The sequence below is a fragment of the Cherax quadricarinatus genome, chromosome 18, assembly GCF_038502225.1.
Source record: "Cherax quadricarinatus isolate ZL_2023a chromosome 18, ASM3850222v1, whole genome shotgun sequence".
Taxonomy (NCBI): Eukaryota; Metazoa; Arthropoda; class Malacostraca; order Decapoda; family Parastacidae; genus Cherax; species Cherax quadricarinatus.
In genome coordinates, this window is record NC_091309.1 from 2,272,232 (window position 1) to 2,297,457 (window position 25,226).

Sequence of the window (25,226 nt, forward strand, 5' to 3'; positions counted from 1 at the left end):
CAGTGTTCCCTGCCAGGGTGAGGCAGTGTTCCCTGCCAGGGTGAGGCAGTGTTCCCTGCCAGGGTGAGGCAGTGTTCCCTGCCAGGGTGAGGCAGTGTTCCCTGCCAGGGTGAGGCAGTGTTCCCTGCCAGGGTGAGGCAGTGTTCCCTGCCAGGGTGAGGCAGTGTTCCCTGCCAGGGTGAGGCAGTGTTCCCTGCCAGGGTGAGGCAGTGTTCCCTGCCAGGGTGAGGCAGTGTTCCCTGCCAGGGTGAGGCAGTGTTCCCTGCCAGGGTGAGGCAGTGTTCCCTGCCAGGGTGGGGCAGTGTTCCCTGCCAGGGTGAGGCAGTGTTCCCTGCCAGGGTGAGGCAGTGTTCCCTGCCAGGGTGAGGCAGTGTTCCCTGCCAGGGTGAGGCAGTGTTCCCTGCCAGGGTGAGGCAGTGTTCCCTGCCAGGGCGGTGTATGTATGATCCTTTAGTCTCTTCAAGGGAATAATAATAATCACAGTAAGTTTCATCGACCTTCATTCCTGGTTTTTGACCTTATGAAACATTGTAATCGGATTAATAACCTGGAGGGTTATCAACCCAGGAAAAGTAATCAGTATGGTTTACCAGCGAAGAGGCGGAGCCATGAGCTGTGGCTCGACCCCTGCAACCACAAATAGGTAAGTACTACCACTAAGGTCCCACTCCCAAGTGTTCACACCCAGGTACAACCTGACTACAAGATACAATACTTCGAGTGATAAGCTGGGGTACGATGGGTACAGTACCAAGAACTCATTAAGTGTAAAGGGACCAGGACTTTTTAACACCTTACCTTCATGCACAAGGGAAATTAGTAACTAACCCCTGGCTATCTTCAAGAAGGAGCATCATAAGTTCCCTACCAGTTTTTGATCACCCAGACTGTGGTGCTTAAGTTAGGTTGCAGTTGGCGGCCATCAACAGCCTGGTCGATCAAGCCAGGAACCAGAAGGCCTACTCTGAGATCGGGCCGCAGGGGCGGTGACCCCTAGAAGTAACTCCAGGTGAGTTACACGTAGGTGAACAAGCATAAAACGTCGGAAAAGGAAACCCGTCCCTGATTCGATCCCAGGTCCTTCAGTTGTGAGCCAAAAACACTACTACTTAAACCATGAATTACCTACCACGCCGACTCTTAAAACTGTGTATGAAGTTTGCATTCATAACTTCCACATCCAGTTTATCTTCTTTATTAACCTGAGATTGTAAGTGTTTTTTTCCAGCGTCCCCGAAACTATAAATAAAATGCTTTTGTTTCTGGTCTTTCCATTTCAGTATGCTTATTCCTATCATATAAATTTCTTCGAATATCTTGTATGTCACAAACATTTCTCCTCCACGGTGCCCCGTGGCTTGGTGGCAAGAGCTCTCGCTTCACAGGGTGAGGTTCCGGGTTCGATTCCCGGCGAAGAGGTGGAAGCATTGGACGTGTTTTCTTACACCGGTTGTCTATGTTCAACCATCAGTATAATGGATACCTGGGTGTTAGTGGACTGGTGTGGGTCGCATCCTGGGACAAAACTGGACTAATTTGCGGGAAATGCTCAGCATAACAAGGGTCTTTCTATATAGTAGCATGTCATTGATGTCAGCTATGGTCTGTATACCTTGTACATGTAGTAAATAAATATATTATTATTAGTGGATTCTGATTAGGTGTCCCATGGCTCGGTTGGTAACGCACTTAGCTCACACCGAATGTGCGGGTTCGATCTCCAGCCAGCAGTAACAGCCTGGTTGATCAGGCTCTGATCCACCAGGAGGTCTGGTCACAGACCGGGCCGCGGGGGCGTTGACCCCCGGAACTCTCTCCAGGTAAACTCCAGTGAAATGTTGGTAATGTTTCCTTACACCTTCTGCTCCTGTTCACTTGTTGTGGGTGGCATCCTGGGGGTGGGGGTATACCTTTGATAGGGCTGAGCTTTGAAATAAGCTGAAACAGGATAACAGCTCTTAGCCTGTAAAACTGACTTGTGTAAAACACAAATGGTAGAGACTTAGTAGAGAGTCTGACAGTTTAAGGTTGGCGCCCAGCTGAAGATACATTCTCAAGGTCAACCACAATGTTGGTTTGATATTAAGGTATTATAAAATACTTAACAAGACACACTAACCACAAGTATGGTAGAAAGACACCACATTTACATCAAACTTTTGTTATAGACTATATAATCACTATAGTGAAGTATTTGTCTATAAAGACTATTTTGTACACTTAACCAGAGAAACATATGTTAAGAATAGTGTTCAGTGTTCTAGAGCACAGAGACGTATGTGAATGTTATAAGTGCCAGAGATATTAAACATTTTCTAGAGAGTAAGAATATAATAAATGGTGGTTGAAGGCAGCCAGGAAGCCTCAGACTAACAAGTCTCAGTAATATATAAAACACAGTTGTGTGAGTCTCACTCACTCTCTCCCACAAACTTTAACTTATTTCTTGTTTATTACACACCATTCACTCTCATACACCATCTGTAAGTGTGAGTTAATATTTCTCCTGTTGTGACGTACGCCTTGTGATTATTTATTCTTAAAATCCACCCTAAAATAAGTGATTATTCAAGAGGTTTGTGGTTTTAAAAGGAGGAAAAGTGTGGCTCGTGCCACTTAAATGTACATGTTGTTAACAAGACTTATACTGCTATGCACCTCAGGTGATGGGCTCTTGATCCGAAGAATTGAAGCCGCACCCCTCTTTCCCTGGATCGAGTCTGATTTCCTTCGGTTGTTTCCCTGAGTCAGTTACCCAGGATATCACTAAGAAAGTGCGACATCATGTATTGTCTTATTTCTACTGTCATCCTTCAATTTTGTTCCCAGGATGCGACCCACACCAGTCTACTAACACCCAGGTACCTACTTAATGCTAGGTGAATGGGGACGGCAGGTGCTAGGAGACTAACACCCAGGTACCTACTTACTACTAGGTGAACAATGACAGCAGGTATAAGGTAACATGACCAACGTTACCACCCGTGCCGGGGATTTAACCCCGGACACTCGGTGTGTGAGGCGAGGGCGTTGCCAGCTGAGCCACGGGACACACTATTACATTACTAATCCTTATAAGCTTCAACGACCTTCATACTACTTTCTGACCTCTTGAAAAAATAATTTACTCAGATTAACCTTTAAGGTTAATAACCCAGGAAAGTCAAAAAATTCCTACAATATACTGTTACATTACAATAGATTCTCGATTTCATGTAAAACTTATATTAACATTACTGCCTTGTTATTATTTCATATATATTATTTCGGGGGGTCAACGCCCCCCGCGGCCCGGTCTGTGACCATTAATATATCAGTTAACATTACTCCTAATGCTACTACTTTCATAATTATTAATTATTGCCATTCTTAGTTACATTAATGTTAATTTTTACTATTATTATTACGATTATTATTTTTATCATTATCACTATTGAACCATTATACATTGTGGTCCATGAATGCTGCTTTGTGAGGTTGAGCTATATCTCTGTGACCTCACCACAGATCAAGACTGCAATTACGCAGTTAACCCGTGGCCCGTGGCCTGGTAGGCAACGCTCTCGCAAGTAAGTTTATTCAGGTATACACAAATACAGTTACATAGAATTATTATACATAGCAGCATATGTGTAGAGAACCTGGGATAACCCAAAAAAGTCAGACAGAGTGACTTATTTCCATTGGGGTCCTTTAAAAAAATTTTATGCCAACAGCAGTTGGTGTTCCCAGGCGGTCACCCATCCAAGTACTAACCAAGCCCAACGTTACTTAACTTCGCTGATCGGACGAGAAGCGGTGCATTCAAAGTGGTTAATGGCAGGGGTGCCAATAACACGTTAAGAGACAACACGGTAAGTGTCAGGGGCCCAAGACTGTTCAACTGCTTCCCAGCATACATACGGGGGATTTCCAATAGACCCCTGACTGTCTTCAAGCAGGCACTGGACAGGCACCTAAAGTCAGTACCTGACCAACCGGGCTGTGGTTCGTACGTCAGCTTGCGTGCGTCCAGCAGTAACAGCCTGGTTGATCAGACCCTGATCCACCATGAGGCCTGGCCTCAGGCCTCATGGGGTTGTAAAGGTCTGTTCAGACCTCTACAGCATAATTATCACCAAAGATTTGTTAAGTTAAGCCATAAATTAAAGAAAGATCCTGGACTTCGCCTTACGAAACAGACAAAACAAATGATAATAATTATGGACAAGTTAGATTATAGTGGAAAAATAACATTAAATAACCAAGGGAACTGACGTGCCCCTTAAGCATAGATCAAGTCTATTCGCTGAGTGACTATAATATTTTAGGTAATTAAAGCAAGAGTTAAATACATTTCCCCAAGACTGGTCACTCAGTATAGTTGTCTGGTCATACTCATGACACCACGGCTTTTCATGGGTGGGATGTTGCAACGCCAGCCAGCCGAGTTTTTTGCTTTTGTAGGGAGTGAGTTTTGTGTGCAAATTTGGCACTAATCCCTCTAGGATTCTGATCAACCAGGCTGTTACTGCTAACCGCACGTGAACTGACGTACGAATCACAGCCCAGTGGAATATGACAAATATTTTATGACAAGCGTAGCTGTCCATGCAATAAATGATGGCAATCGCGCCTGCCCAGAGAGAGAGAGAGAGAGAGAGAGAGAGAGAGAGAGAGAGAGAGAGAGAGAGAGAGAGAGAGAGAGAGAGAGAGAGAGAGAGAGAGAGAGAGAGAGAGGGAGAGAGAGAGAGAGAGAAGCGAGCATTATACAGAGGTTAAAAATAGATATGATGTCGATGTCTTGCCCGTGAAATTTGGATATTCAAGAAAACACATGGCTAACTATTGTTCAGACCATGTAACTCGCATGTGATAGGGTAGCAGCACACTGCGGGTTTACCCCCCCTCCCCATCTTTTGTATAACAAGACGTGGTGTAATTGTTTTATTGAGATTTTTAATGACTGCATCTCCATACTTAACATCCATCACAGTGCTATGTTATACTCAATCACACTCCGTTATATTATATTCCATCACAGTATGTTATGTTATACTTCACTAGTCCACAATCTGCACATGAAAATCACTCCCTACGAAAGCAAGACTCGGCAGAGTCGTGGGAACAAGTTGAAGGGTCGTGGGAACAAGTTGTAGGGTCGTGGGAACAAGTTGTAGGGTCGTGGGGACAAGTTGTAGGGTCGTGGGGACAAGTTGTAGGGTCGTGGGAACAAGTTGTAGGGTCGTGGGAACAAGTTGTAGGGTCGTGGGAACAAGTTGTAGGGTCGTGGGGACAAGTTGTAGGGTCGTGGGAACAAGTTGTAGGGTCGTGGGAACAAGTTGTAGGGTCGTGGGGACAAGTTGTAGGGTCGTGGGGACAAGTTGTAGGGTCGTGGGGACAAGTTGTAGGGTCGTGGGAACAACTTGTAGGGTCGTGGGAACAAGTTGTATGGTCGTGGGAACAAGTTGTAGGGTCGTGGGAACAAGTTGTAGGGTCGTGGGAACAAGTTGTAGGGTCGTGGGAACAAGTTGAAGGGTCGTGGGAACAAGTTGTAGGGTCGTGGGAACAAGTTGTAGGGTCGTGGGGACAAGTTGTAGGGTCGTGGGAACAAGTTGTAGGGTCGTGGGGACAAGTTGTAGGGTCGTGGGAACAACTTGTAGGGTCGTGGGAACAACTTGTATGGTCGTGGGAACAAGTTCTAGGGTCGTGGGAACAAGTTGTAGGGTCGTGGGAACAAGTTGTAGGGTCGTGGGAACAAGTTGTAGGGTCGTGGGAACAAGTTGTAGGGTCGTGGGAACAAGTTGCAGGGTCGTGGGAAAAAGTTATAGGGTCGTGGGAACAAGTTGTAGGGTCGTGGGAACAAGTTATAGGGTCGTGGGAACAAGTTGTAGGGTCGTGGGAACAAGTTGTAGGGTCGTGGGAACAAGTTGTAGGGTCGTGGGAACAAGTTGTAGGGTCGTGGGAACAAGTTGTAGGGTCGTGGGAACAAGTTGTAGGGTCGTGGGAACAAGTTATAGGGTCGTGGGAACAAGTTGTAGGGTCGTGGGAACAAGTTGTAGGGTCGTGGGAACAAGTTATAGGGTCGTGGGAACAAGTTGTAGGGTCGTGGGAACAAGTTGTAGGGTCGTGGGAACAAGTTGTAGGGTCGTGGGAACAAGTTGTAGGGTCGTGGGAACAAGTTGTAGGGTCGTGGGAACAAGTTATAGGGTCGTGGGAACAAGTTGTAGGGTCGTGGGAACAAGTTGTAGGGTCGTGGGAACAAGTTGTAGGGTCGTGGGAACAAGTTGTAGGGTCGTGGGAACAAGTTGTTGGAGGCATTGGACTATTAATAATATTATGTACTTGGAAGTTCTGAATCAATAATAATAATAATACAGCACTTTGAGAATGCAGTTTTTAATAATAATAATAATAATAATAATAATAATAATAATAATAATAATAATAATAATATAACATCTTTATTTACTACAAGTACATGTACAAGGTATACAGGACTAGCTGACATCAATGACATACTACTATGTACAAAGCCGCTTGTTATTCTGAGCAAATTGGGTCAGTTTTGTCCCAGGATGCGACCCACACCAGTCGACTAACACCCAGGTACCCATTTTAATCGATGGGTGAACAGGGACATGGACAGCAGGTGTCTTATGGATACACGTCCCTAATGTTTTCCAGCTGTACCGGAGGATATTTGAACCCAGGACCTCAGTGTGTGAGCTGATTGCACTAGCACTCAAGAGCCCTTTGCTGACATCAAGGCGCCCTTGAGAGGATATAGGTTAAGGGGAGGGGGGGTTATAGGAGCATATTAGTTTGTATGGGCGGGAGTGAGTTGTTTGGCTTGGATTATTATTATTTGGGAAGTGCTAAACCTGTACTCACCTAGTTGTGGTTGCAGGGGTTGATTCACAGCTCCTGGCCCCGCCTCTTCACTGGCCGCTACTTGGTCACTCTTCCCGCTCCATGAGCTTTATCATACCTTGTCTTAAAGCTGTGTATGGATCTTGCCTCCACTACATCACTACCCAGACTATTCCACTTCCTGACAACTCTGTGATTGAAGGAATACTTCCTAACATCCCTGTGGTTCATCTGAGTCTTCAACTCTATAGAGATGATACAGTGTTCTTGGAATGAGAAATAATAAGGTTCGATCCAGGAAAAGGGATTTTGCTAGATACTGGAGCTTAACCCTTAAACAACCGAGTTTTAGGCCCAGATATTGGAGCTCAGCCTCAAACAGCTAGGTAGATGAGTAGCAGTTACAGGAGCTGGAGGTCAACACACTCAATAGGCCGAGAACCTTGGGGTTCAATATCTTCAATAGGCCCAGGAGCTGGTGCTCAGTACCCTCAACAGGTCTAGGAGCTGAAACTAATCGCCCTCAACAAATCCAACAACCCTCATATTATTATTTTTTTTTTACTAACACACTGGCCGATTCCCACCAAGGCAGGGTGGCCCGAAAAAGAAAAACTTTCACCATCATTCACTCCATCACTGTCTTGCCAGAAGGGTGCTTTACACTACAGTTTTTAAACTGCAACATTAACACCCTTCCTTCAGAGTGCAGGCACTGTACTTCCCATCTCCAGGACTCAAGTCCGGCCTGCCGGTTTCCCTGAACCCCTTCATAAATGTTACTTTACTCACACTCCAACAGCACGTCAAGTATTAAAAACCATTTGTCTCCATTCACTCCTATCAAACACGCTCATGCATGCCTGCTGGAAGTCCAAGCCCCTTGCACACAAAACCTCCTTTACCCCCTCCCTCCAACCTTTCCTAGGCTGACCCCTACTCCGCCTTCCTCCCTCATATATATATATATATATATATATATATATATATATATATATATATATATATATATATATATATATATATATATATATATATATATATATATATGCAGCAGCGAGGAGACGGTTGGAGGCAGTGGAGATGTCCTGTTTAAGGGCAATGTGTGGTGTAAATATTATGCAGAAAATTCGGAGTGTGGAAATTAGGAAAAGGTGTGGAGTTAATAAAAGTATTAGTCAGGGGGCAGAAGAGGGGTTGTTGAGGTGGTTTGGTCATTTAGAGAGAATGGATCAAAGTAGAATGACATGGAAAGCATATAAATCTATAGGGGAAGGAAGGCGGGGTAGGGGTCGTCCTCGAAAGGGTTGGAGAGAGGGGGTAAAGGAGGTTTTGTGGGCAAGGGGCTTGGACTTCCAGCAAGCGTGCGTGAGCGTGTTAGATAGGAGTGAATGGAGATGAATGGTACTTGGGACCTGACGATCAGTTGGAGTGTGAGCAGGGTAATATTTAGTGAAGGGATTCAGGGAAACCGGTTATTTTCATATAGTCGGACTTGAGTCCTGGAAATGGGAAGTACAATGCCTGCACTTTAAAGGAGGGGTTTGGGATATTGGCAGTTTGGAGGGATATGTTGTGTATCTTTATATGTGTATGCTTCTAGACTGTTGTATTCTGAGCACCTCTGCAAAAACAGTGATAATGTGCGAGTGTGGTGAAAGTGTTGAATGATGAAAGTATTTTCTTTTTGGGGATTTTCTTTCTTTTTTGGGTCACCCTGCCTCGGTGGGAGACGGCTGACTCGTTAAAAAAAAAAAATATATATATATATATATGTATATATATATATATATATATACAGTGGACCCCCGCATAACGATCACCTCCGAATGCGACCAATTATGTAAGTGTATTTATGTAAGTGCGTTTGTACATGTATGTTTGGGGGTCTGAAATGGACTAACCTACTTCACAATATTCCTTATGGGAACAAATTCGGATAGTACTGGCACCTGAACATACTTCTGGAGTGAAAAAATATCGTTAACCGGGGGTCCACTGTATATATATATATATATATATGTGTATATATATATATATATATATATATATATATATATATATATATATATATATATATATATATATATATATATATATATATATATATATATATATATATATATATATATATTTATTTATTTATTTTAACAAGTCAGCCGTATCCCACCGAGGCAGGGTGACCCAAAAAAGAAAGAAAATCCCCAAAAAGAAAATACTTTCATCATCATTCAACACTTTCACCACAATCGCACATTATCACTGTTTTTGCAGAGGTGCTCAGAATACAACGGTGGGAGACGACCAACTTGTTGAAAAAAAAAAAAATATATATATATACTGTTGTTCTGTAAGCCCTTTCATCACCGATCATTGTTACACCTTTTCTTTTTTCTGACCCTAAAGAGTAGTATGCAGCTGAGGTTGATGTATGGAGCTCTGGTGGTGTGGGTGGGGATGGCCAGTTTGGCATCCTTCGTTACTGCTACTGTCCGTGAACCCAAAGTCAATTTCTACTTCAATAACTCGCTCATCAGCATCATTGATCTTAAAGAAGGTGAAGAGAAACAGGTCACCTTCTATATTAATGATCTGCCTTCACAGGTCTTTGGGGACTTGTTAATAAAAGTAAGTATCACCTTCCCATAAACTTTTTTTTAAAAGTTATGTATAATATGCATTAGTGCAGAGGGCTGGGACAACAATGCTCAGTCTTAATATGTTCTCCTCAGGGAAGGTTCCTTGATGTTGGTGAGGGGCTCTTGATTTAGGGAATTGGATCTGTGCTCCAGTTCCCCGAATTTAGCCTGAATGCCTTCCATATACCCCTCCAGGCGCTGTATAATCCTACGGGTTTAGCGCTTCCCCTTGATTATAATAATAATAATCAGTCTTAATATAGGTACAGAAGTACTCTTGCAAAGTGGGGGTGTTATAAAAGCTGACTTTTCTTCCTAAAGTCTCTTTTTTAACACAACAATGCATTGTTAACTTCAGTACTGATGATAAAATTATAATTTTAGTATGGATGTTTATGACTTACTACAAATCTGTTAGTTTTGTTTAAAAACTCTGGCAAGCCCTTCATAGTTAATTTCCTCATGACAGGTCTTTCACTACTCTACTATCATCCTCCTTATATTTTTTTCCAGTGCAGTTCTTTATTCTTCAAGTTTACTTAAGTCTTGGAAACATACTGTACGATGAGAAAGTGCTCATAGAAAATGAAACATACACACAAGCAGATTATTATTATATTGTAGGGATAATTTTGCACCTAGGGAATGAGAGGCAATCAGATTTGAGTCAAAGAAAGAATGTAGCTCCAGTTTTTTTAATCAAGAGCCCTTCATAGGCATCAAGGCACTTCCTATGAAAGGCTCACACAAACTAGGAAGTCCCTTATTTACTGTGCATTATTATAATAAAAAAGAAGTGCTAAACCCACTAGGGTCTATTTTCTGTGCAAGTATTCCAGTAATGAAGAGTCTGTGGTATACTCAGTGATATACTCACAGCTTGAAGTCTTTAATATGTTAAATGATAAACAAATGTATATCATTAAAATAATTATTCTTTACCTTTTAAAAGTTCCCTATTGTTAATTGTTTCAAGAAATGTTACAGAGAACACAGTCTGAATATAATTTAAGTTTATGAAGGTTGAACACAAATATCAAATATATCTCATAAACCTACCTACCAAGATTCCAATAAGTAATCATTCTTGTGCAATTTGTATCTCAACTATGCCTTACCTCTCCAAAAATGTCATAGGTCAGATTGTCAATACTCTTATGTGTTATTGTTTACTCATATTAACATTCCTGTTAGAAATAGATAAGGTTTTGTTACTTAGAGCAATCATTGCAATGATAATCTTATCCTCAAATAAATTAGTTATGTTAACCTCAGCATTCACATAATCTGCCTTGAAATAATGATTATAGTTTTAATCAGCCTAAAATGCATTGCATTACTAAGGGCCTCTCCATGTAATAAATTATCAGTATAAAACAAATATCTGTAAAACTGTTTCTTGGGAAATATTTTTATTTATTTATTTTATTTTTTTATTTTATAGTATATTCCCTACAAGGAATGTTCTGAATGTTGTAGGCTTCATTGAAAACAAGGTTCCACCTTTCAGAACTATTATCACATGTAAATCACTGCTACCACTGTATACTTTTCTCTTACTTTCTTATACCAAGGTAATTATATATACAGTATCCTTCAATTCACAATTTTTTATGTAATTTTATTACTGTACATGTTATGAACTTATACATATCTTAATTAAATTTGTGTAGACTTTGCTCTTGATGTACATATTAAGAAAAACTTTGCTTGAATACAAAACCCTGACAGTGTGTGTATAAGCTGTGGGAATTAAAATTTTTATTTGTAAAAGGTAATTGTAATATAATTATATAATAGGATGAGAGTGATGGCTACTTGAATCACCTTATGATAGCACCTAGCAAGATTTCCTTGAATACTTCCATCAATAAAGCAGAGGATGAAGTCTCAGAGAATGGCATATTTGAAGGATCATTTAATGTTACTGGCAGATTCCTTGGCTTTACTAATATCAAGATGGTGCTCATTGGTGGCAGTGACAATGAACTGATTGTTGGTAAACCCATGCTTGTCAAGGTAAGCTTTTCATGTAGCATATCATGCATAACAATATTGTATAAACTTAAGTCTTCATTAATTCTATTAAATAATTTATATCTTGACCACTTGCATATGCAGTACTGTATACAGTAGAACCCCCATATTCATTGACTCGGTATCCATGGTTTCAGTTATCCATGGTTTATAGTGACCCAAAAATTCCTCTAAATTTTGCATAATAATGGCCCCAAAGCACAAAAGTAGAAAAGCTGGCAGTTCTTCAAAGCCGTGAAGTGCTTCCCATCAGTGAAAGTGATAATTCTCCACTTATTGTGCATAATTTATAATAGGTATGTATAGGAATTACATATATGGAGTTTGCTACTATCTGCTGTTTCGGTATCCACGGCAGGTCCTTGGAATGTGTCCCTCATGTATATGGGGGTCCTACTGTATTCCATTTTTAACATGCCAGCCATCTTCCACTAAGGTTGGGTGATCCAAGAAAAGAAAAAGAAACATTCACCATCATTCATTCAATAGCTCTCTTCCTAGAAGTTGCACAGACATCACACTGCAAATGACCTTGACCTTCCAAACTGCAGCATCCCCACCGTCCTTCAGAGTGCAGGCACAGTAGTACTTCCTCCCTTAGGACTCAAGTCCAACTGACTAGTTGCTATGAATCCTTCATTTATTATTATAATTATTATTTAAAATAAGTGCTAAACTTAAAAGGATCATAGTACAAAACTTAATAGTCAAGTTGCAAGGTTTTATATAAAAATTCTAGGCTCTTGCTGACAAACTTGGTTATTCTTCAACTTAGCATGCACATTATTTTCTCCAACATCTGTAACAGTAAGCATCATTGTGCTCTGCATAACTAAGGGGCTTTCCTTGTGACAGATGTAATGTTACCCAATTTTGTGTAAATGATGTATCATGTTGAAATAGATTGATTGATTAAGTTTCTGTTTTTTTTTAGGTGCAACGAGGAGAGCGGGTACTAGACAAAATCTTCATTCATGTTGTTATTGCTCTTGTGATTGTGGTGTATATCAATATGGGCTGTGCTATAGACCTTAAGGTCATCAAAGACACGCTCCGGCATCCTGTAGCTCCTGCGATTGGCCTCTTCTCACAGTACTTGTTTATGCCACTAGTGAGTCCTCTTGTAAGGTGTTACAGTACTCTGAGGAGACATTTCACAATATACTGGGTCTTAACAAAATCTTATTAACCACAATGTTAGTTAGGACTCTAAATTACTGTAATACAGTAACTTATTATCACTGATAGAAATACACTGCCCACTATTCTCATAATCCTTGTACTACTGTGTTTCCCAAAAATTTCAAACTTACCATTAACTAAAATTATATAAGCAAGGTGTATTGGATATGCTGTGTTGATTTCATTTAACAAGGTGTATTGTTAAATTTTTACTTGACTTCCAGATATCTTATGCTATTGGCTATGGAATCTTCTATGACACGCCAGAAATGTGGCTTGGACTGTTCTTAACTGGGTGCTCTCCAGGTGGTGGTGGATCCAACATGTGGACATACTTACTGGGTGGCTCCCTTGACCTCTCTGTCACCATGACTTTCATCTCTACTGTTGGTGCTTTTGCTGCTCTCCCACTCTGGGTGTATGCACTTGCCAGAACCATCTTTCATGGTACTATATATAGTTTTGTTAATGCATAAAAACTATTGAAGTTAAATAGATGATAATGATGAAACAGAACCTAAGAAGTATAACAGGAAAACAAATGCAGGAATACTGAGGAAATAATATTATTGGAATAAAAAAGTAAGGTGGCTATAACGTTAATGAAAAGAGTGTGCAGTGTATAAGATTAGATAATTATAGTACTTCACTAATATGAAAGAAAAGGGTGAGGAATGTGTTTCAGTAGGGCATCAAAAAGAAGGCCAGAGATTTGAAACTTGGAGTAGAGTGGGTCAAGGAAAATAAAGTATGGTACTGTTCTCTAACTGTGGTTTGAAGCTGAACCATTTTATGTGGCAGAAAAGCAGTTTAATATTAGGATACATACACGTAGGACAAATTGAGTAATTTTATAAAGGGAGACATAAGCAAATGTGCATATTACTTAAATAAGGGTAGTGCTGTTATTATAGCTTAATAAACTTATTATACTTATAACTTATTAAATGGTGCATAAATATTGTACATATTTATGTACCACTGCTCTCGACTACATTATTGCGAAGGCTTCCCCATGGAAAATAGTTCAGTGACTAAATGTTTTTTAAACTCAATAAAACAAATATAAAATTGAATGTATGTAGTATATAGTATTATTAGTTGAGCATAATTAAATTTGTGTAAAAAAGAGAGAATACCAATAGATAGAATAGATGATTGGAAAAATGTAGGTGGTGCCAACACTTTTGTATAGGTGTGAGATTTGGGCTTCAAATATTTCAGGAAGGAGGAGGCTGGGGGCAGTAGAGATGTCATGTTTAAAAGCAGAGAATTTCAAGCTTAGAAATTAGATGGTGTGGGGTTACTAAAGATATATGAAAATTCAGAGGGCTGAGGAGGAATTGTTGAGGTAGTTTAGCATATAGAAAGGAAGGAGCAAAATAGGATGACCAAGGGGATGTATAATTCTGGGATGGAGGGAAGAAGGGGTAGTTGTCTTTCCAGGAAGGGTTAGAGGGAGGGAGGGGTAAAGGAGGCTCTGAGTGCTTTGATTTTGAGCATTCAATATTCTTGTGAGTCTGTAAGATTGAATTGAATGGAGACAAGTGTTTTTTGTTTTTTACTTAACATGCTGTTGGAGTGTAAGGAAGGTAACATTTATAAAGATATTCATATGATAGAGTGGATAGGGGAGCAATGTGGCAGATGTTGCAAGTATATAGAATAGGTGGTAAGTTACTAAATGCTGTAAAGAGTTTTTATGAGGATAGTGAGGTTCAGGTTAGGGTGTGTAGAAGAGAGGGAGACTGCGTACTTCCCGGTAAAAGTAGGTCTTAGACAGGAATGTGTAATGTCACCATGGTTGTTTAATATATTTATAGATGGGGTTCCAAAAGAAGTAAATGCTAGGGTGTTCGGGAGAGGGGTGGGATTAAATTATGGAGAATCAAATACAAAATGGGAATTGACACAGTTACTTTTTGCTGATGATACTATGCTTATGGGAGATTCTAAAGAAAAATTGCAAAGGTTAGTGGACAAGTTTGGGAGAGTGTGTAAAGGTAGAAAGTTGAAAGTGAGCATAGAAAAGAGTAAGGTGATGAGGGTTTCAAATGATTTAGAACAAGAAAAATTGGATATCAAATTGGAGAGAAGGGGTATGGAAGAAGTGAATGTTTTCAGATACTTGGGAGTTGATGTGTCAGCGGATGGATTTATGAAGGATGAGGTTAACCATAGAATTGATGAAGGAAGAAAGGTGAGTGGTGCATTGAGGTATATGTGGAGACAAAAAACATTATCTATGGAGGCAAAGAAGGGAATGTATGAAAGTATAGTACGTAGTACCAACACTCTTATATGGGTGTGAAGCTTGGGTTGTAAATGCTGCAGTGAGGAGACGGTTGGAGGCAGTGGAGATGTCCTGTCTAAGGGCAGTGTGTGGTGTAAATATTATGCAGAGAATTTGGAGTGTGGAAATTAGGAGGTGTGGAGCTAATAAAAGTATTAGCCAGAGGGCTGAAGAGGGGTTGTTGAGGTGGTTTGGTTATTTAGAGAGAATGGATCAAAGTAGAATGACATGGAGAGCATATAAATCTGTAGGTGAAGGAAGGCGGGGTAGGGGTCGTCCTCGAAAAGGTTGGAGGGAGGGGGTAAAGGAGGTTTTGTAGGTGAGGGGCTTGGACTTCCAGCAAGCGTTCGTGAGCATGTTAGATGGGAGTGAATGGAGACAAATGGTATTTGGGACCTGACAAGCTGTTGGAGTGTGAGCAGGGTAATATTTAGTGAAGGGATTCAGGGAAACCAGTTATTTTCATATAGCCGGACTTGAGTCCTGGAAATGGGAAGTATAATTCTTGCACTTTAAAGGAGGGGTTTGGGATATTGGCCGTTTGGAGGGATATGTTGTATATCTTTATACGTATATGCTTCTATACTGTTGTATTCTGAGCACTTCTGCAAAAACAGTGATTATGCATGAGTCAGGTGACAGTGTTGAATAATGATGAAAGTATTTTCTTTTTGGGGATTTTCTTTCTTTTTGGGTCACCCTGCCTCGGTGGGAGATAGCCAACTTGTTAAAAAAAAAAAAAATTCAGGGGGAAACCAGTTAGCCAGACTTGAGTCCCAGAAGTGGAAAGGATAGTGCCTGCATTCTGAAGGAGGGGTGGGAATGTTGCAGTTAAGATGGTTAATTAAATCGTGATGTCTATAAACTTTTTCCAAGACAGCTATTTGAATGAGTGATAATCATTGTACTCTATATCTTGTTTTTTTGTCTCCCTGCCTTGGTGGAAGAGGGCTTATGTTAAAAAGTTTATTAATATGAGTGATTCAGTACATTCCTATAAAGTAATAACAGACATTCAATAACAATTTTATATGCAGTAAATAAAGTACACCTTAGTATGTTTTTAAAGTCTTACAATTTAACAGTAACAGTACTTATAATACAAAGGTTACTATACAGTGCATCATTATATTCCTAGGGAAGCACTAAGCCTGTTGGTCATACAGCACCAGGTTTGATCTGAGAAAGGAAGAATAGCTCAGTTTCCTAAGATTTAAACACATTCACCAGCATCATCCAAGAACCTTCCTTGAAGAGACTGAATTGATAAATATCATGTAATGATAGTAATGGAATTGGCTTTATCAGATTAATTTTTAGCATGTATGTACGTTGTCTATGCAGTTGTCAATGGTTTTTACTACAGGATGGCCTCACTTATACAGCAGGTTAGGGTTCCAGGCTACTGCTGTAAAACAAAAATCACTGTAAAGTGGAACAGCCTTTTTTCACTTTCAAATATATATAAAAGCTTGATAACACACTTTTATTTCCTCAAGTTTTCCGTAGCAGAGTAAATGAAATTTGTCGTCATTGAACTTTATATTTTTTTCTGAGCCCCATTTAAAGACTTGGTTAATGTCCACTTGGAGATTTGCAGTGTCCTCAATGCATGACACATGTCATGGAAATTCTGGTATCATCAGCAAAGGATGATCCAGTGCTGTGGCTTACATCTCTGTCTATCAGATATGAGGATGAGGAAAAGGATGGGAGCAAGTATTGTTCTTTGTGGAACAGAGCTTTTCACTATAGCCATTGCTGACTTTACTCTGTTTACTATTACTCTTTGTGTTCTATTTGTTAGGAAGGTATAGATCCATCTACCCACTTTTCCTGCTATTCCTTTATCATGCATTTTGTGTGCTATTACACCACGATCACTTTTTGTCAAAGACTTTTGCAAAGTCTGTGTATATGTACAGTACTACATTTGCATTTTGTATGTCCTCCAGTGCATCCAAGACCATGTCATAGTGGTCCAGCAATTGTGAGAGGCAGGAGCAACCTGCTCTCAACCCATGCTGCCCTGGATTGTACAATTGATAGGTGTCCAGGTGGTTGGTGACCTTGTTTCTTAGAACCCTTTCAAAGATGTTTATGATGTGGGGCGTTAGTGCTATCAGTCTGTAATTCTTTGCAATTGACGCACAAAATCGTAATAACACAATTGCAGACAAACCACAGTATGGGTGGGGTTAGAACTCATTGCAAGTGAGTTAAAACTCAAGGCCAGTGCGTAAGCCACTGGGACAGTTAGCTACAATAAGATTTGTCATGGCCACACTTGCGAGAGATTCATCTGTTAAAACTTGCATTTGTGGTTACAGTGGAGCCTGTGCTAATCTCCTTATGGTGTATAAATGTACCTAATTGGATGAATCTTATTGTAGCCAGCTGGCCCAGTGGCTTACGTACTGGCCTGGAGTTTTAAGACTCACTTGCCATGAGTTCTACCCCCACCCATACCATGGTTTCTTTGCAATTACTTTACTACCACCTTTGTGGAGTGGGGCTATATCTGTTGTTTTTAGTGACTGTGGGGTGACCTCTTGTGTCTGTGCTCCCTCTCCATAGAATATTTAAGGCACGTGAAAAGGGTTTCTTGAACCTCTTGATGAATACAAAGTTGCATGAGTCTGGGCCTGGGGCAGAGTGAATGGGCATGTCATTTATTGCTTTTTCAAAGTCCTGTGGTGTTAGAATTATGTATGTCAGAAATTCTTGAATTAATCAAATTTTGAATCTCAGTCATAAAATGTTTAGATTGTCGACCCTTAGTATGATGAACAGCTCACTAAATGCTATGTCATATTGAGACTTCAGTATCTCATTCATTTGTTTGCTGTCATCTGAATAGGTCCCATGCATAAAAATACATGGCAGTATTAAAATTGAACAATTTATTTTCCAGATGGTCACTTTTCTCAGCTTCCATACAAGAATATTGCTATGTTGGTAGTGGGACTGGTGCTACCTCTCTCCATTGGTCTGTTGATAAAGAGGTGGTCTCAACGTGGTGCAGATGTCTTGAAGCGCCTCCTTAAGCCTATCTCCATTATCTTTATCATCTTCATCATGACTTTTGGAGTGTATGCAAATTTCTACATATTTGCTTTCTTTAACTGGAGGGTGAGTATTGTGTAGAGTACTGCCTTATGGTGTACAGATTAAAGCATTATCTTGAATTAAACTACAGCAGTATATGTACTTAATATTATTATTTTTTTTTTAACAAGTTGGCCGTCTCCCACCAAGGCAGGGTGACCGAAAAAGAAAGAAAATCTCCAAAAAGAAAATACTTTCATCATCATTCAACTCTTTCACCTCACTCACACATAATCACTGTTTTTGCAGAGGTGCTCAGTACACAACAGCTTAGAAGCATATACATAAAAAGATACACAACATATCCCTCCAAACTGCCAATATCCCGAACCCCTCCTTTAAAGTGCAGGCATTGTACTTTCCATTTCCAGGAGTCAAGTCCGGCTATATAAAAATAACCGGTTTCCCTGAATCCCTTCACTAAATATTACCCTGCTCACACACCAACAGATCGTCATGTCCCAAGTACAATTCGTCTCCATTCACTCCTATCAAACACGCTCACGCATGCCCGCTGGAAGTCCAAGCCCCTCGCCCACAAAACCTCCCTTACCCCTTCCAACCTTTTCAAGGACGACCCCTACCCCGCCTTCCTTCCCCTACAGATTTAAATGCTCTCCTTGTCATTCTACTTTGATCCATTCTCTCTAAATGACCAAACCACCTCAACAACCCCTCTTCAGCCCTCTGACTAATACATGTACTTTTATTAACTCCACACCTTCTCCTAATTTCCACACTCCGAATTTTCTGCATAATATTTACACCACACATTACCCTTAGACAGGACATGTCCACTGCCTCCAACCACCTCCTCGCTGCTGCATTCACAACCCAAGCTTCACACCCATATAAGAGTGTTGGTACTGCCATACTTTCATACATTCCTTTCTTTGCCTCCATAGATAACGTTTTTTGACTCCACATATACCTCAACGCATCAGTCACCTTTTTTTCCCTCGTCAGTTCTATGATTAACCTCATCCTTCATAAATCCATCCGCCGACACATCACTTCCCAAGTATCTGAAAACATTCACTTCTTCCATATTCCTCCTCCCCAATTTGATATCCAATTTTTCTTTATCTAAATCATTTGATACCCTCATCACCTTATTCTTTTCTATGTTCACTTTCAACTTTCAACCTTTACACACACTCCCAAACTCGTCTATTAACCTTTGCAATTTTTCTTTAGAATCACCCATAAGCACAGTATCATCTGCAAAAAGCAACTGTGTCAATTCCCATTTTGTATTTGATTCCCCATAATTTAATCCCACCCCTCTCCCAAACACCCTAGCATTTACTTCTTTTACAACCCCATCTATAAATATATTAAACAACCATGGTGACATTACACATTCCTGTCTAAGACCTACTTTTACCAGGAAGTAGTCTCCCTCTCTTCTACACACACTAACCTGAACCTCACTATCCTCATAAAAACTCTTTACAGCATTTAATAACTTACCACCTATTCCATATACATGCAACATCTGCCACGTTGCTTCCCTATCCACTCTATCTTATGCCTTTTCTAAATCCATAAATGCAATAAAAACTTCCCTACCTTTATCTAAATACTGTTCACATATATGCTTCAATGTAAACACTTGATCTACACATCCCCTACCCACTCTAAAACCTCCTTGGTCATCCACAATCTTACATTCTGTCTTGCCTCTAATTCTTTCAATTATAACCCTACTGTACACTTTTCCTGGTATACTCAGTAAACTTATTCCTCTATAATTTTTACAATCTCTTTTGTCCCCCTTCCCTTTATATAAAGGGACTATACATGCTCTCCGCCAATCCCTAGGTACCTTCCCCTCATTCATACATTTATTAAACAAAAATACCAACCACTCCAACACTATATACCCCCCTGCTTTTAACATTTCTGTCATGATCCCATCAGTTCCAGCTGCTTTACCCCCTTTCATTCTACGTAATGCCTCATGCACCTCCCCCACACTCACATCCTGTTCTTCTTCACTCCTAAAAGATGGTATGCCTCCCTGGCCAGTGCATGAAATTACCGCCTCCCTTTCTTCATCGACATTTGAAAGTTCCTCAAAATATTCTCGCCATCTACCCAAAACCTCCATCTCCCCATCTACTAACTCCCCTACTCTGCCAAGTGAGTGTGAAACGAAAGCCTGTAATTGTTTTACATGATGGTAGGATTGCTGGTGTCTTTTATCTGTCTCATAAATATGCAAGATTACAGATACATCTTGCTACTTCTACTTACACTTAGGTCACACTACACATACAATTTTTTAATTTTTTTTTCAACAAGTCGGCCATCTCCCACCGAGGCAGGGTGACCCAAAAAAGAAAGAAAATCCCCAAAAAGAAAATGCTTTCATCATCATTCAACACTTTCACCACACTCACACATAATCACTGTTTTTGCAGAGGTGCCTCCATTCACTCCTATCTAACACACTCATGCACGCTTGCTGGAAGTCCAAGCCCCTTGCCCACAAAACCTCCTTTACCCCCTCTCTCCAGCCCTTTCGAGGATGACCCCTACCCCGCCTTCCTTCCCCTATAGACTTATATGCTTTCCATGTCATTCTACTTTGAGCCATTCTCTCTAAATGACCAAACCACCTCAACAACCCCTCTTCTGCCCTCTGACTAATACTTTTATTAACTCTACACCTTTTCCTAATTTCCACACTCTGAATTTTCTGCATAATATTTACACCACACATTGCCCTTAGACAGGACATCTCCACTGCCTCCAACCATCTCCTCGCTGCTGCATTTACCACCCAAGCTTCACACCCATATAAGAGTGTTGGTACTACTATACTTTCATACATTCCCATCTTTGCCTCCATAGATAATGTTTTTTTGACTCCACATATACCTCAATGCACCACTCACCTTTTTTCCCTCATCAATTCTATGATTAACCTCATCCTTCATAAATCCATCCGCCAACACGTCAACTCCCAAGTATCTGAAAAAATTCACTTCTTCCATACTCCTCCTCCCCAATTTGATATCCAATTTTTCTTTATCTAAATCATTTGATACCCTCATCACCTTACTCTTTTCTATGTTCACTTTCAACTTTCTACCTTTACACACATTCCCAAACTCATCCACTAACCTTTGCAATTTTTCTTTAGAATCTCCCATAAGCACAGTATCATCAGCAAAAAGTAACTGTGTTAATTCCCATTTTGAATTTGATTCCCCATAATTTAATCCCACCCCTCTCCCAAACACCCTAGCATTTACTTCTTTTGGAACCCCATCTATAAATATATTAAACAACCATGTTGACATTACACATCCCTGTCTAAGATCTACTTTTACCGGGAAGTATTTTCCCTCTCTTCTGCACACCCTAACCTGAGCCTCACTATCCTCATAAAAACTCTTTACAGCATTTAGTAACTTACCACCTATTCCATATACTTGCAACATCTGCCACATTGCTCCCCTATCCACTCTATCATATGCCTTTTCTAAATCCATAAATGCAATAAAAACTTCCCTACCTTTATCTAAATACTGTTCACATATATGCTTCAATGTAAACACTTGATCTACACATCCCCTACCCACTCTGAAACCTCCTTGCTCATCCGCAATCCTACATTCTGTCTTACCTCTAATTCTTTCAATTATAACCCTACCGTACACTTTTCCTGGTATACTCAATAAACTTATTCCTCTATAATTTTTACAATCTTTTTTGTCCCCTTTCCCTTTATATAAAGGGACTATACATGCTCTCCGTCAATCCCTAGGTACCTTCCCCTCTTTCATACATTTATTAAACAAAAGTACCAACCACTCCAACACTATATCCCCCCCTGCTTTTAACATTTCTGTCATGATCCCATCAGTTCCAGCTGCTTTACCCCCTTTCATTCTACGTAATGCCTCGCGTACCTCCCCCACACTTACATTCTGCTCTTCTTCACTCCTTAAAGATGGTATACCTCCCTGACCAGTGCATGAAATTACCGTCTCTCTTCCTCAACATTTAAAAGTTCCTCAAAATATTCTCGCCATCTACCTAATACCTCCCTCTCCCCATACACATACGTGTACATGTTTATTTATACACACTCATCTGAGTTTTCTATGATTTTATCTTAATAGTTCTTGGTCTTATTACTTTTTCTTTTATATCCTTTGGGAAGTGGAATAAGAATCTTTCCTCCATAAGCTATGCGTATTGTAAAAGTCAACTAAAATGCCTGGAACAATGGGCTAGTAACCCGTTTTCCTGTAATAATTACTAAAATGAATAAGAAGAAAATTGTCAAAGTGGGAAGTCTTAATATTATTATCATTATTATTATTGGTAGTAGTAGTTGTAGCATATTAAAAAATACTAAACCCATATTAGTTTATGTACCATCTCATAAATAACAGACAAAATTAATCTTTTAAGTACATTTATCTCCAGAAAATCACTATCAGTTCAATAAATGTTTAAGATAGTCCTGCATATTAGCTTGAATAGCTTTTCTAGATGAAAAACATTTTCACTACAAAGCAATGTATGCAGGATATACTATTAGGATGTTGTTTATCACACAACATAATACACCTATCAGAACCATCACAAACTCAAATTTTAGAAGACATACTTACCATTGTAGTTTTAAGTAAGACTTAAGCTTGCCTGAAATGCTCTGCGTAACCATGAGCTTTCTGCATACACAACCAAATGTTACCTATCTCTGTACAAACATTGTATCATGTGGAAATAAATCTTTGACTTTGACTTGTATTCAGATCTCTTATGCTGCTAATACAGTACAGTATTTAGTATGCATATCTAATACAGAAGAAGGGGGTTTGGGATATTGGCAGTTTGGAGGGATGTATTATGTATATTTATATATGCTTCTAAATTGATGTATCTGGGTGCCTCTGCAAAAACAGCGATTATGTATGAGTGAGGTAAAAGTGTTGAATGATAATGAAAGTATGTATTTTCTTTATGGGGATTTTCTTTCTTTTTTGGGTCACCCTGTCTTGGTGAGAGACGGCCAACTTGTTGAAAAAAAAAAAATCTAATACAGAAATATGGAGCTTAGAAAATATGTCTTAAAACTTGATGTGTTTGTTGTCTTAGAGATGACTTACTGAAGGATGAAACAGTAATATCTTAGAAGACAGAAAAGGTATGATAACCTAAGACCTTAAAAGAATTCCTTGAACTGTCAAATCTCCTCTGAATTAGAAAGAAATGACCTATAAACATGTATTTTTATTTTGTGCAGGTGGCAGTGGCAGGTGTGTTGTTGCCATGGCTTGGCTTCCTGTTTGGTGCGGTAGCCTCCCTTGTCTGTCGTCGTAACGTGGAGGAGTTAATTGCTATCAGTATTGAGACTGGTGTTCAGAATACTGGACTGTCTATTGGTATTCTTAAGGTAACAGCAGGAAAATTTCATTAACTTTGTTTGCATTGTACCTTCAAACTTACAATAAATAATGTTTTCTCATTATTTATTTTCTTAATCTGTCTTATTTGTGCCTTTTGATTTTTCTTATTTCATCCATTCTTAATGTTTTATGATTTGATAGTTTTCATTCTTTCCACATGTTCATGTATAAGAGTTAGTAAGTTACACAAATTAATGGTCTGCATACTATTGCCTGAAATGCTCTGCATATTAAGGGGCATTCTGCATGCACACCTAAATGTCACCCACCTATGTACAGACATTGCATCATAATGAAATAGTCTTTAGTAGTAAGCCCCCCAACCCACACACACACAGACACACACATACTCATGCATACAAACATAAAAATGAACAAACACACACAAGTTTGTTTAAATATGTACAGTATATGCTTGTGTGCATTTGATTATTTTATAGTGTTATCTGCATGATACTCCTGTAACATTATATGATATATAACAAACACATTCTCATTTGGTGCCACTGAACATTTTGTAGTACAGTATTATATTTGCTGACCCTTTTTTTTCTTTTCAACACATCGGCCATCTCCCACTGAGGCAGAGTGACCCAAAAAAGAAACACTTTCACCATCATTCACACATAATCACTGACTGTGTGAATGATGGTGAAAGGCACTCAGATATGATAGTTTAGATGCCACTCCAAATAGTTAATATCCTAAATCCCTCCTTTAAAGTGTAGGCATTGTGCTCTCCATTCACGTTTATATAACACACTCACACATTCCTGCTGCATGTCCAAGCCCCTTGCACACAAAACCTCTTTTACCTCCTCCCTCCTTTTATTATCCCTATTACAATTTATATGTTGGGAGAGATGGCATTTTCTAGTTCTTTATGTTTTTCTCACACCAGGTAGCTTTGAAGGAATATGCTCCTCTGGGGGATATTACCATTGTGATCCCTATTGCTGTTGCAACCATGACACCGATACCACTCACCATTGCTTACATCATCAAACGCATTCTGGCTTGCACAATGAAATCCAGGAAACTGGAGTTTGGGCATCTTTATAACACAAGGAATGATACACCAATGTCTGCCAGTAATTCCAACACGCCACTTCAGTAGGACGTTATGGACATCTCCAATGTCTTGTTAGCCTAATGATGTTTCTTTTGGTTATAAGTGTATATACAAAGTTTTTCTGTGTATGTATACTACACAGCAAGGATATTTGTTTCCCCTACATCAAATAGCTAGTATATAACTACTGTAATGTTTCTAAAATAAATAAATAAATAGACAAGTTTCCATTCTCACCTATTAGTCATATAGCATTACCTATTAATACTCAGTTCTCTTATACTCATTGTAACTCACCTAATGACCATTTATTCTGATATCTTATGTTACTTTTAAGTTTGCCCGAAATGCTCTGCATACAAGGAGCTTTTGGCATGTACACTCAACTATTATATTCCTTTGTACAACTATGTATCATGTCAAAATAAAATATTATTTCTTTCTTTCTTTCAACACACTGGCCGTATCCCACCAAGGCGGGGTGGCCCAAAAAGAAAAACAAAAGTTTCTCTTTTTAAATTTAGTAATTTATACGGGACAAGGGGTTACTAGCCCCTTGCTCCCGGCATTTTAGTCGCCTCTTACAACACGCATGGCTTACGGAGGAAGAA

At 39.7% G+C, this 25,226-nt stretch overlaps 1 protein-coding gene and 1 pseudogene across 11 annotated transcripts; one reads left to right on the forward strand and one right to left on the reverse strand.

Annotated features, from left to right (window-relative positions):
• The first annotated feature begins 2,234 nt into the window (after window positions 1–2,234).
• Window positions 2,235–24,838, forward strand: LOC128689328 (hepatic sodium/bile acid cotransporter). Of its 11 annotated transcripts, XM_053777484.2 has the most exons (10): window positions 2,403–2,483; window positions 3,508–3,569; window positions 3,717–3,854; window positions 9,259–9,480; window positions 11,292–11,510; window positions 12,463–12,639; window positions 12,935–13,157; window positions 17,918–18,135; window positions 23,381–23,530; window positions 24,445–24,838. In XM_053777484.2, the coding sequence occupies exons 4-10, from the start codon at window positions 9,265–9,267 to the stop codon at window positions 24,658–24,660; spliced, it is 1,419 nt and encodes a 472-aa protein (XP_053633459.2). In that variant the 5' UTR covers window positions 2,403–2,483; window positions 3,508–3,569; window positions 3,717–3,854; window positions 9,259–9,264; the 3' UTR covers window positions 24,661–24,838. The 11 variants fall into 11 exon arrangements, with proteins under 11 accessions (XP_053633465.2, XP_053633458.2, XP_069942154.1 ...); XM_053777481.2 differs by lacking the exon at window positions 3,508–3,569 and having other exon boundaries at window positions 2,336–2,483; XM_053777487.2 differs by lacking the exon at window positions 3,508–3,569 and having other exon boundaries at window positions 2,336–2,483; window positions 9,264–9,480.
• On the reverse strand, window positions 3,708–3,821 carry LOC128689553 (5S ribosomal RNA; annotated as a pseudogene).
• Window positions 24,839–25,226: the final 388 nt, after the last annotated feature.